General features: G+C 39.4%; 1 protein-coding gene across 3 annotated transcripts in view; it reads left to right on the top strand.

The window, feature by feature from the left end:
- The window catches only part of LOC132907363 (protein rhomboid), a 500,462-nt gene that overhangs the window by 472,699 nt on the left and 13,740 nt on the right, over positions 1-14,023 (top strand). For all 3 annotated transcript variants that reach the window (XM_060960390.1, XM_060960389.1, XM_060960391.1), the window contains one exon: positions 4,400-4,512. In XM_060960390.1, coding sequence (XP_060816373.1) covers positions 4,400-4,512 — 113 coding nt within the window. The remainder of the gene's footprint in view (positions 1-4,399; positions 4,513-14,023) is intronic.

The raw sequence follows: 14,023 nt of genomic DNA, 5'->3' as shown, positions 1-14,023 counted from the left end.
AGCGTTTTAGCATTTAAACGACGATATTATTCGAGTCACGACACACGAAACGTTTCTAGACAGAAGAGGGAAGAATTCAGAGGAAGTTGAACGAGCGCAGAAGGGGGTAGCGGTTTCAGTTAATTGGATAGCAATTAGACGAATTCTCCGTCATTGTCTTAGTGGACGAATTACACCGGATTGTCGGCTCTCAGTTCAGCTGAAGGATGATCCTGCCTGATCGAAATTTCTATCTCGCGAATACGAATGACGGATGGCGGTCTTTCCTTCCATCGCAAAGCGAGGGTATCTATCCTCTTGTCTTATCGTTTCTACCCTCCTTCTATCCGAGCTGTCCTAGACAGCGAACAGCCTTCCAACTTCCTTTTTGCATGCTCCATTTCGTGGATTGCGTACTTTCGACGAATTGATGCCTACGTATCCTTCCGTTCAGCCCCCCCCCCCTCTCTCTCTCTCTGTGCATTTGTGGAATTGTTCCATGCAGCTGGAAACGTCACATTTTTACCACGAACGTTCTTCAAATCGTCTTGAAACGTGGAAAAGTCAAGGTGTTAAAGGATGATGAAAAAGTAGGTCGTTTCCTTGATGTCTTATTCTGCTTGGCTATTTTGTTTGGTGGGATTTCGTTTGGAATTTCGTGCGGCTTTTAAGTTCGCGAAAATATTAGCCGTATGCAGAAATATCCGTGTATTTGTTCCGTAAATGGCGTTTCGTTTATCTCCTATTATCCTATTGTGTGATACTCGAAGATAGATTCATACGCGTAAACGTTGTGACGAGTTCTGATTAAATTTGTCCAAAGTTTCCAAATTTTTAATAAACAGTAATGCATATTATGAAACGTGTGCAGGAAGACTAGGTTCAAGGTACGATAGAGGTAGACCAAACGACCAAGAGAGCATTCGCTCGTGCTCGTTAAACGTAAACGCTTATCGTGCAATCAGTTCGTAAGTTCATTCGTAATTAGACTTCGGATTGTTATGCATTTGTAAGAAATTTGGATAGATGTAAAATTACAAGAAACATACATACGAGGAAATATATCCAAAGTATAGCGCTTCGTGTAATACCGGAGTAGAGAAAACGATTTTCTATCGAGGTTTTAATTTTACAAATATATTCTCGAAAATATAAATTTGCATAGAAATCCGCGATCTATTCGCGACCATCGAACACGTACTTTTGTAGCAATTTGGAACATTCGGATGTTCGATTCTCCATTCGGCGAGCAATTGCCAAACGGCGAAAGAACGCTCGTTTACACTTTAATTCGAAATAAAGTGGGATAAGAACGAGCATCCGCTCGGTTGGTCTAAACGCATCTTAACTACGACGAGAGAAACTGGAGAACGGAGTTCAGCTGGCTGATCCGTAAGTCGAGTCGACCGACTAAAACGTGAACCTATTAAGCGCGCTGTTTGCATCCTCGACGAGTCTGAAGCATCGTCGTCGCGCGTCTAGTTTTGCAACGCGGTCGACGCGCCGAAGAATGCGATCGAGACGTTCTCGAACAAGTTCACGGGCGCCGTTTTCTCGTCTCGCTTCGGAACGTGTGCCACGCAAATCGAGCCAGACAGCCTGTGATTAGGTCACCGCGAAACCGCCTGCTGGAATTCCAACGGTTCTTCGCGAACGCACTCGGCGAATGGGAAAGAAGCAAAGCCGAGCCGACAGGCTTTTAACGGAAAAACGGTCTGCTTGAAATACTAAAGCGGTGCCAGGAGAAAGTACAGTCGTTCCAAGTTTCAGTAAAGAACGTATATAGACGGAATATGCCGTGGTAAGAAGGCAAACGTTTCATATCGTCGTAAAATCGACAAAATGTTTGACCGAAACTTCCCTATTTTCACATTTAACGTATTAGTTCGCTTTTGCGCTGTTTCGGACGACAATCGACAAGCTTCCTAGCGAAAGGGCTCATAAAACGATGGATCGAGTAGATCGCGGTGGAGGTTTCAGTCGTCATTTTCAAATATTACAGCTACAGTTGTTGGAATACAACGATATTTCACGCATAGGCATAAATACCCTTACACAGACACCCACACAGGCATTTGAACAGGTCATGCTCATTACTCTATAGAGAGTGGGGTTCAAAGTATTTAAGGGATCATGGGTCACTACCTAAGTCTAGTCTGAGAGTAACTGGCCAACAATCAACGATCTCCATACTTTGTTAATTATATCACTCGCTTATATACATCAGGTTCTGTAGTTCCGTTTAATAAATATCACTGAATATTATTTTAACATAAACATTGTGTCTTCCACGGATTATTAATCTTAACTTTAAGATTAAATTCTAACAACAGTCACCACGAAAAGCATTGGCGCGCTATCTATTACAGCATCTACGTACTAATTAATTAGGTCCAAGTACGTATAGCAAATTTCGTGTGAATCGATAGAGCATATTCGTAGAAATATAGGAGCCTGATATTTTAAAAATGAAACGTAGAATCTGATAAGAAAACGCTTCTATACTTTGCTGTAGGTTTGGATCGACGATCGAGACATCGATAGGAAACTCTAACATTTCACACTGATTTTTATAAAACGATGAGAAACACCTCGAAAGAAGCAGAACAAATACGATTGTTTATTTAACGTTCGAGAATTGCAACAAATTTTGAGAATGCAACAAATATCAATTAGTATAACGCTTATTGCGAATTATCTGTAATCGTGATTGTCAGAACGACGCGTTTACGAAATTCTAACGTTTCACAGCGCGATGAAGAAATTTGTGGAATTTCTAGTGCTCTTTCAACTTGCTATTGTATAAATCTAAATAAACCGAAGAAAATCACACGAATAATTCACAGAGCGTAACAAACCGAGCTTGTACTTCGTGCAGGCACGTTATGATTTTCTTTTTACGAGGAATAGTTTCGTTCGTTATCGTCGACACAACGAGGATCTTTGAAACGGACAGAGTTGGCGAGGCACTCGGTGTAGCCGGCATCTTTCGTTCCAACGAGATTACGCGTTCGTCTTTTCGTTGTAATTAGTTGGCGAAAGCTACGGACGAGTTGAGAAAGAGATTGCAACATGGTCGAATTGGGAATTGAATATGAGAGACGAAGGGAAACTGGGTGAATCGCGTCAAACGAATGTTATCTCGTACAGCGTTCCCGCGCTGCCAACCGGAGCAGATAAGCTCGATCATCTTCTCTTCTCGCGGCGAAAGTTTCCAAGGCGTCGCCAAGATAAAATTCATAATTGCTTTAATTTCGTCGTCCGCCGTTGTCATTGCGATAGTCGTGGCACGGCGAGCCGAATTTTCCAGGAAGCATCACCGATCCTATCGTTCCTTCGGCTCCGCTTCCGCTTTTATCTTTCCCCTAAGTTGCGTACGCGCCTTCGGAAGAAGGGTAATTTTAATTCGCTGCTCTCGGATCTCGAGCGCCATTTCATCGAGTATAGTGTGAGTCAAGATAGTCGTTTGTCTTCCTCAATTTAAGAGGTACGGAGTAATAATCACCTTCGAGTGTCTATTAACACTTGTAGCGAATTAGCTTGGCGATAAAGCCATCAAGTATAGCCCTTACCGAGGTGTTGGAACCGTTGTTTTACGATTAATCCGAATCTGCCGAACTTGAAGAATAATTTGGGGATTCTTTCCTAGAATAAGTAACGTTATTTTTTTTTAGTTCTTCTTTTACACTGCAAAAAAACAATTAAGTGTCCGAGGAAGGATATTACACGGTTCAAAAATGTAGCGTTCCTTTTAATCGTAAGATCCGTGACTTACGAAGGAACTTACACGCTTTTGCACAAAATTTCCGAACGTTCGTTCAACCCTCCAATTCATAAATTAAATGTCTGCTAAATTTCACTGGTATCGCGAGTTTTCGGTTTGGAAGTAAGTTTGTTCTCCAAACAAAGTTCGCCTTATTAGAAAGATCGAGCATGGAAATAAATCTCTTAGCTACCTGTGTATCTTGCTAATGCAGATTTGCGCTACGCCGATGATTACTCGCAATAAAGACTGCCTGCTAAGTAGATTATAATTCCTCTTAGCCACCAGATTCGAGTATTTCGATAACACGATTGAGAATGCTGCATAATGAAAAAGTTTCGAACACGCGAAAGTACTAATGCTATGTCATTCCAAATATAAGACATATTATCTCATTTATCAATATTTGATATATCTTGTAATATCGTCTTATCTGAAAATTACGTAATAAATAACATAAAAATTGCACATCTCAAAAACACACCGTGTATGCCATATTTTTAAAGCTGCGCAAAATATGACAAAATTTACGGTAAAAAATGTAACGTCTTTGAAACCAAGCAAATTCTTCCACTACATTTTTTCTGTAATTAATCTCTCATTTTACTCTGAATGAAACTGAGTAGCGTCTCACGAGGATGTGCGCTTGAATTTCAGGTGGCTTCACCTACTATTTAACTTAGGAGTACAGGTGGTCGTGGGACTTCCCCTGGAAATGGTTCACGGAAGTCTGAGGATCGCGGCGGTTTACATGGCTGGAGTTCTTGCCGGTAAGTAATCGCTACGCGTTAGAAATTGCAAAATTTTATTTCTAAGGGTAAATGGAATTTCTAGTCTTGATCCAGCGACAGTATTCCCAAAATTACACTTTGCTATGCGTTAGGTATGGATTAAAAACGTTCGTAAATACGGCAATTATTATTGACAGTTCATTTAGTACGTTTAACAGATTAAATAGTTAACGACTCGTTTAGTTTATTCGAAACTGTCAGACTAATTGATTATATAAACTCGGAAATTCGTCACATTTGTATTCAATTAATTCTCGGACATCGTTATAGCAAAAGATTAAATACAAGTATCTTGTATAAAAACGGTCTCGAGACCAGTCTCTTAATCGCTAAAAGTCGACAAACCCATTCTCAAAGAGTCCGAGTTTTATCAAACACGATATCTTAAACTAACTATCTAAATCGTATCGTGCGCACTAATTCGGAAATAATCGTAATTACGCGTCCACAGGTAGAGAACAAGCGTGTCGAACGGTATATCGTTCAAATTGAAGCAAACGAACGAAAAATAGATGTAGAAGAGAGGCAGCGAATGCGTGGAGAGAATAAAAGGAAGGAAACGACGAGAGAACGTTATCCGTTGTCAACAAAATGCGATTAAACGAGAACCTCGGTCCAAGTGCATTTAACGCGCCAGGCATTCGCCAAGCCGAGGCTTGTCGATAGCTGCACGCGCGATTATGCGCCGGCATGTAATGCAGTAATGCTACAGAATGCTGGCAACAATATTCCTGAATTTAAATCACTCGGCGATTCTCACCCATATAAATGCCGTTGCAAGCGCAGCTGCAACTGCCAGGCCGCGCGACTCTATTTCTTCTCTGTAACACAATTTGTCCCTCTTTCCATTTGCCGTGTTTCGGGATTTTCCAGCATGGAACGTGTTTTTACTCTCCCCTGCCTCTCCATCTCACCACCCTCCGATCATCCCTCGTTTCCCCTCTGTCACCCTTTCCGAGCATGTTGCGTCGCCATTCTCGTTCGCTCGCTCTCTTCTCCTTCCTCTCTCTTTCCATTATTTCGTCCCTGTCGCGTGTAAAGCACGGAGAGAGGGTGGAAGAAAGAGTGAGAGAGAGAGAGAGAGAAAAGGGAGGCACGCGCGTTTCTCGTGTATCCGTGTATATCCGTAGAAACGCGTGTACCGTTGGTACACGTATCAGGACGAGAAGCAAGGGCCGCACATTCGTGTAAACCTAATTGCCATTTGCATAAATTCGATTAGACTCGGATCCCGGGTTATTAGCAGTCATGAAAGTAAAACGTTGCAAAATAGGGCGCATGAATAATAAACTCCCGCTGGGAGGTCCGGGATACATCGGACAACGTAGATGCCGGGGGATCGTAACGTTCCGCTATGCCCGGAAACTGGAAACGAAACCAACTGTGGTGACTCGGAATTACGAGAGAGAAACGAACAGAGGAACGGGTAAGAGCGAACGAGGAAAGATTTTTTGGCGGGGATTTTTGGAGTTGCGAAAAAGGACGTGTAATTGGATGGACCATATGGACGCGATGGAATTAGACATTCGTACGTATTTCGTTTGTTTCGTCGTATCTTTCGCGTAGTTAATTTTGATGAAAAGCCAAGTTTGTTACGAACGATTAAAATCGACTAGCTGTTCGTCCTGTTTTCTGGAAATTGTTTAACCTTTCGAAAACAAATGGATGGAAATATGAAAGTGATACAGACAAGAAGAAACGCGCGCTTTTGTCACATGCCAAACTTGTTCCTCTTATGTAAAAAGAAAAAACGATCTACGCTAACGCTGTAAACCTATAATTTGAGAAAGTTGTCCGGAAAGCTATATTTTACAGCTACGTTATAACGCATATCCAACCATACAAGAAACAAGAAGTCGAGATCCTGTATAGATCGTAAATTCAATGATAAATTCCAATCTTGCTTTAACAAAGAAAATTTCTTACGTGCTTACGTTTGTTCACGCTTCGAGGCTCGTCCAATTTTCCACGTCTCAATCTACATCGACGAAGAAAGGGGAAAAAGGCTGGATTTATCACACAGGACAGAGCTATCGAAATTTTCATTTTGCAGCTTCGCTTAATCATAGACCAGGCGAGAAGGTTACCTCGGAATATTGAATCGCGTAATGAGAATAAAGCGGCACCGTTCCTCGTTCGTCTTTTCTCGGAAGGTCCCCTCTGAAGTAGTCGTCCCTACTGGCTTTCTCCGGAGCCTTCGTAGCTTTCCATGTGAACAGGAGGCGGCGACAGCTTGTCTGAGGCCACCGCGACAAGATTACTTCGTATGCATCGCGGTCGCGCCGATGTAATGCGATTGTAACTAAGCAAGTGCAACGGCATCTATCGCCTTTACCTCGCTTCCCTCTTCCTTTTTTCCTTTTTCACTTACTCTTCTTTACGATCGATCAATTTGCAGGTTTTTTGCACTTCATGCATTCATAGATGAAATTTAATTACCGTCTAACGTACGATCGCTCACATAATTTAATTATTCTGAATAATTTCTAGAATGAAGATTATATAGAGAGGTGCTTTACATAGAAACTGTAAAATATAGCTTCCCGAGTAGCTTTCTTGAATTTTTCAAACGAGTTAGCTACGTGCTTTCCTGTCAATCCTTTCAGAATTAAATGTTTTTTTAACCTGCGAGAGCACCTCTTTTATTGCATTAATTACCATATACAAACCATTTTTCTTTTACTTTTTTTTTTTCGATGATTTTAACGAGATTTAGCCAACAGCAAACACGTTTATCACTTATGTACTGAGTGGATCGTTAAAGTACAACTTCGTCATAGGATAATCAAAGATTAGATGTAAAGATAATAAGAAATACTCAAAGATGTTCGTTCGTCTCGTTACCCAAGAAAATTTATCGATATCATATCGTAACATCTAACTTGCAACTTGTACAGTTTCGCTAATAACTAACACGCTATTAGATAATTGTGCAAGAAGCTCGAGGCGCCAGAAAGTTCCGGTCAATGGAAGAAAGAAATTCGAAATTCTTAGAAAGGTAAAAAGAAAGCGATGCCGAGAGAATAATTTCGAGATAAACTGGCTTAATTTCCACGTAATTTCATTCGTTCCGTCAACGGCCCCGCTTTCGAATTGGCAGCGAGACTTCGTGTCGCAGAATCACCGGCGCCGTGCCGATTGCGTGACACGGACAATTATACGACGGTATCTGCATGTCGTCGCGGAACGTTCCCGTATGCGTGATGCATTTTGCATGCACAACGAGAGACCACGGTATCCCCGATGCTAGACGGCCGTCTGTCTAGCCTTTCCCTTCCTCGAAACCCTTCAGTGCCCGTTATTTGCCCTCCAGCTTACCTTTTCGCTAATTTTCACCCTCGTCTCCCTTTAGACGACTGTTCGATCACCCTTTTTTCTCATCGTGCAGCAGGTACCTTTTCGTTTTTGATGTAATAGACTTTTCCGAACTGAATTCAACGTCGATGGAATTATTAGACGATCTCAGTTTTTAGAAACGTATTTCGTTATTTTTATTCTTTTTTTTTATTATTATTATTTTTAATAGTTATACGCGTTATATCGCTTGACCGTGATCGTGATGTTTCTATCGTTAACCAAGATACGTTCCGACGTGTTCATTAAATTTTTCAATATAATATTCTCGTGATATTAATTTGCGGTTCAAATGGAACGCGTCGATCAAATTTTTCTATCGTCGTTCGCTGGTTAAAAAAAAAGGCAGCCATTTATTTCAAAGAATATCGAGCCTGTTTTTAAAGCGAACCGTATTGGAAAAATTGCAAAATATGGTACGTCCCGATCTCAATTGTATACTAAAGATATTTTAACAATTTTAAAAGCTCCAAAGAAACTAACTTTGGAAATTAATATCGTAAAGACCTTTGTTTATGGTTTCTTTGTTCTCTGTTAGAAAAAGCGAAATATAATTTGCTCGAAGTAGAGATCGCGAGAAAAATTCGAAAGATTCTAAATTTTGATTTAAAACACGGAAAATCGACTGCTTTTTCCTTCTTCTACTTCCTCCCTATCTTTCTCTCTCTCTCTATTTCTCTTTTGTTCACCTTTTTTTCTCAGCGAATCGTTGTACTCTATTTCATCCTTTGTCTTTGTCTTTTCTTTTTTTTTTTTTTTGCTTCTTTTCTCTTTTATTGGATTTTCAGGCATTCGTTCGACCTATGCCATTCTATTTGTTCCGTAGTATTCCTCCTCTTTTTCTTCTTTCGGTTTGCGTGCGCTATTGTTCTTTATTCTGGTCGATGCTCCCGTTGATTTGATCAATTTTTTTTTTCTATCCCTGTCATCCTTACCGTTTCGTGTTAATTTTATCGAGCTTTTTAATCTCCTCCGCAGTTTCGTCGTTTCCATTCCCCCTTTCGTATTCGTTTTTACGGTCCCCTACGATGTGTGTAATACATGCTCATGAATTGCAAATATCGTCGGTAATATTTTAAAGCAGGGTCCGTTGGAATGTTACTTTGTTCCGTTTGTGCATACATAATTTTTTGTCATATTTATAATATTAACACGAGAGTAATGCGAAAAATAATTTCCATGCTTTTACCCGATGGCTTCATTATCCTTAAAGGGATACGTTCGAATAATGAATTTTTAATCGAACGATACTAATTATAGCTATCGATGTTCATTATTATTTCAATTCGTTTATTTTCGTTTCACACTACCTGGCCGAATTACTTTGACAAATACTAATGAATTTTGCAAAAATACAATTCATAATACGTACGTTCGTAATACGATTAAAAAATGTATTCGTGAAAGCAGAGCATAGGAAATTTTCGTTTAATAAGGAGTTAGCATTTTACCGAGTAATTCGTCATCGATTCGATGTTCGAACGTAAATTCTCCCAGAAATCTTCCCCTGAACTTCTTACGAAATTTATTTTCGCGATATTTATTTAAATTGCTTAAACGAAATAAACGTTAATAATGGAAAACGTGGTAAAACTTTACGACGTCGTGATAAAAAAAAGTTGCGATCTTACTCAGCGAATAATTGTCAAATTAGAAACATTTTGTCGTAACAACGAATGATCAGCTTGGAATTTTAAATTTCGTAGATCGTAAAAAAATCCAGTTTCGAAGTAAGCTTGTTTGCTTGGAGGCTTCCGCAAAACGCGTTTCATACATAATACCGTGGCAGTTGTATAGTAGCTGGCGAATCTCTATGCTATTTTCTGCCAGGAGAACGCCATCATCGATTTTCCATCGTACTTCGGATATTTGCTCATCAGGAAGCGTAAAATTGAAAATTCCAAGCAACGGCATAAACTTGCGCACAGGAAACTGGAGAAGAAAGTCCGACGTATCGAGTAGATTTTATTTTCTTTCTCCGGTGCAACCGCTGTTTTTCATCTTCTGTTGCGAGCTACCTTTTCTCTGTGCCGTGTTTGTTTAAAGATAGAGGAGGAGTCATTGTAACTCGCGTTTCCATACTTCCATGTCAATACCGTATTCCTTTTTATTATACGCTCGTCTTATGTTTATCATTCGTCGAGCAGAGTAGAATTACAAATTCAAAAACAGATACTACATAAAATACGTTATGTGTTATTGCTATGTAACATGAAATTAATTGCTAAAATGTAATAAAGAAGCTGCTGCGATAAGAAGCTAGATCCAACGAATATCAACTCAGAATCAATCGAGTCGAGTCGCTTTTTTAAACCTCCTACAAATTCATAGTCAAACAATATTCCCAGTAATAAATTTTTGCGTTTCCGAATATGAAACGCAAAAATTTGTACCTATCTATCTATCTATTTATCTACCTATCTATCTCTTAAATGCGATTTAAACATCGAAGCTGTCTCCTGGTTGCTACCCAAACGTTTACGATAAACTAATTACGATAATTAATGTCAGACCAGGATCGTAACTAAATCTAAATAGTAATAACACATGTCCGTGGAAAGTGACACGAAGAACTAAAAGGTAAAGCTTCGAGACGAACTAACGAACCGAGAAAATCGAATAGAATGGGAGAAATAGCGAGGGATGAAGAGCTTATTTGGATAGAAAAACCGTAGACGAGAAAACTAACAAGAATATGTAGTTAAATTAGCGTACAGTTAGTAGAAAACAATATTCTATTATTATGGCAATGAAATGTAATATGCTGAAGTGAAGCGTAAAGCGTAAAGAAAAAGAACGCCAGATAGAGCAAACGGTATAAAAGTTTATTAAAAAGCAGGAAAAGAAAATAGGATGGGCGAATGGCGGAGCCGATAAAATAATCCAAAAAACGTGGAAAAGTTTCGCGCGAAAGGGATGAGAATTAAGCGGGGTAAATGGAACAATGAAAAGACGAAAAAGAAACAACGACGTTGAAGGTGGAAGACTCGTAGAAGGTGGAAGAGAAACAGAGAAAAGGGGGCTTATAGAAGATGAACAATATTCGGTGTGTGTTGTTTCGATAACGACCTAACACCATCGAAAATTCCCTTCGTATTCAGCCTCCGTTTATTCCGCTCCTCTTTAATATCACTTTCGTAATCCTGGTCGCATCTGGCTTATACGCGTACAATACAGTTTAGAATTTTGACATTCGGTGCGGTAAAATGAGCGTATTGCAAGATAGATGGTGGGAGAATACGAATAGCTAGGTATATTATGCTATGTTATTTCAAACTGGTCTACCCGTTTTTAATGGAATAAAAATTCCTATTATTTTTACGTTTTTATATTTCTACCAGGTATCTCCGGTTTTTAGAAAGATTAAGCGGTCATTTTTCTTACTGCGGAATATTTTTAATTTCAATACTTTCTCTTGTTTCCTGCTGTTTGCAATTTACTTATGCGAACCCCTCCGACACGTTTTTTTTTTTCTTAAATTAAAAATACATTAAAAATATGTCCCTCCGTTCATTAACTACTTATTTAACGACAATGACAAATTTCGCGTGTACAACCCTCGTATTGCACTGGAAAATGTTACCAAAACGCGTTGACGTTCCCTCGGCTCGCGTCCTTGTGTCCTCGTTTTTAATCTTTCTTTTATTGAATACAGAAACCTAAACGCAGATACCGAGCTATTTTATTAATTTCTTAGTACCTGCTACAAGAATTCTTCACGCCGAAAGACAAATACTTCAATTTTTATTCAGACTAGAAAATTATTCGCCATATACTACCTCGACATCTCTAAAATACAGTTTCCCTCTATTGCTACTCTTTCTTATTACGAACAGTTAGATCAGGAGTCCCGGACGGCAGCCAATACATTCTCCTTTCGTTTTCCCCAGAGCCATAGACTATAGACTGTTTACGTGCCACTGGTTTCTCCCTTCTCCCGCAAACTTCGAAAACTACTTCGTTTCCTTGTCCCCGTCGATTCGCCACGAGCCCCGGAAACAACGATAAGAGGGAAATATGCTCACACTCTACACATTCTGACTTGTCCGTAGAATCAGGAGGAAGAGGATAAGAGACTCATTTGTAACTTCTTCCCACTCACTTTACGTTATTGAATTCTATTGAATTCACATGACGAAAAGCAATTCGGAAGATTTCCCACAACTTTTTCGTTGGTATCTCCTCTTCCATCTACATTCTATAATTTCACGAACTTCGAAGAATTCGAAATATTCCATAGCACTGCAACTAAGTATCTCTTCTCGAATTGTGCAATTTCTTCTTTGTATCTCCGATCTACGATGCGTATCCATAATGTGTATCTATCGTTCTAATACAGAATTATTTTTACACAATTTCAGCGCTTAATTAATCAACAACTCGACTTAACTTGATGATCGATGGGTGAAGCAACAACGCCCACGAATAAGGTAAAAATGTCGTAGACCCAACTTAGAACCAGCTGCATAGCGTTAGCGCTTTAATGGACAAAATCGATAATCCATCGTCGATCGAATCGATCACAATAAAATCAATTCCCATTCTATTAAATAAAAGTGGATTTAAATTTCCTTCCAGTTTAATCAGACGCATTCTCGTGGAATTTTCATTGAAGGTTAAAATATATCGTTCTTGCGGCGGAATCGGGCATGCAGGTTCCGGGTTGGTTCCCAGGTTTCCGGACCCCAGCTCTCGGCTTCCATTACCTCCGTGTCCCTCTTTACGAATGCATCGACGTGCTTGCACTCGCCTTCTAAATGCGCGCTCTATTTTCTCCTGCTGAGCAATACGAGACGCATCGGCTGTCTTTGCAACTCCTTCTCCTCTTTATTCCATCCCGCTTTTACCCCGCATTTTTCCTCTCTGCTATCGGTATCACGGTTCTCCGGCTGAATGCAGCCACGGATCCTTGAGACGGTGGAGTGGTGCGCGTAAGAAAATTTTCAAACGTTTCCCTTTTATAGATTCGGTAATAGGATTCGTTGGTACCCTGGTGAAAACGAGCGAAGTGCAACGAGAAGAACTCGCCGTTTCTGCTACGTTCGTTTCTTCGTATCATTAGTTCGTGTTAGCACGGTGTTCCATACTATGGTTCATTTTTTTCTATCGTTTAGACGTATCTTCCGATTACGTAGTTTTAAACGAAACTGGTGCTCGAGCGAATTTCCTCTTTTTCCAGTTTATGTGTATTTTTAATCTGTCTGCTAAACTTCTATAATCATTAAACAGTTAAACTCGTATAATCATCGAACTCATAGATAATAAAAAGGAATTAGTTACTCAAGTTAAATCAGTTTTAGTCTTTACATGTATAAGTATATAATTTACTTTGCAGATCCGTAAATAAATAAATGTCACAAATAAAAATTTCTCTTTCGTAAGATGTTGCATTAAAATCGCCTTTTACTACCAGAAAGATTACTTAAATGATTTCGAACATCTGAACGTTACAATATATGTCTTGCGTATATTAATATGTCATTAGATTAATGTATCTCTATAGTCTGCTTAACAAACTGTTGGACTTATCAATTTTTCTATTGAACGGAAAACCGATAATACAATCGTGGACGTTGCACGTGTGTGCAGAGTCCCCATAGGACGATCCAAGTACCGACACTCTTCATACTTTTTTTTGCTATTGGTTGCGGCGCTCGTAGTTGATACTTTGCACCTGTTGCACGTGTTTCAGATCCAAGAACTATTATTGCGAGAAAAAAAAAAAAAAGAAAATAGACGAAGAAGGCGAGGAAATATAAAAGTCGTTTAATAATATATAATACCTCGAGCGCGTAAAAATAAAATTGACGAGCATCGACGCCCATCGACTTCATTGATAAAATAAAATTTTATTTTCAAACGTCTCTTAATATCCCGCGGCTTCCTCGGATATGGTAACATTTCAGTACGTTTATATTCGAAGGTACGATCTATTCTAATTAAAGATTGTAATCTAATTTAAGATTGACAATCTTGTCCTTAGTAAATTAATGAGAACAAAGTTTGTCGACTTTCAAGTGTAAAAATTCCAAAATACAAATGATATTTTTCTTATTCATCGGCGTTAACGTCGAGTAACGTAGAATTTCGTGCGAAGAAATTAATCTTACCATTATTAAGCTTGAAGATTCGTGGA

This window comes from Bombus pascuorum, chromosome 5 (genome assembly GCF_905332965.1).
Source record: "Bombus pascuorum chromosome 5, iyBomPasc1.1, whole genome shotgun sequence".
NCBI lineage: Eukaryota > Metazoa > Arthropoda > Insecta > Hymenoptera > Apidae > Bombus > Bombus pascuorum.
This window is presented reverse-complemented; position numbering and strand designations above follow the sequence as displayed.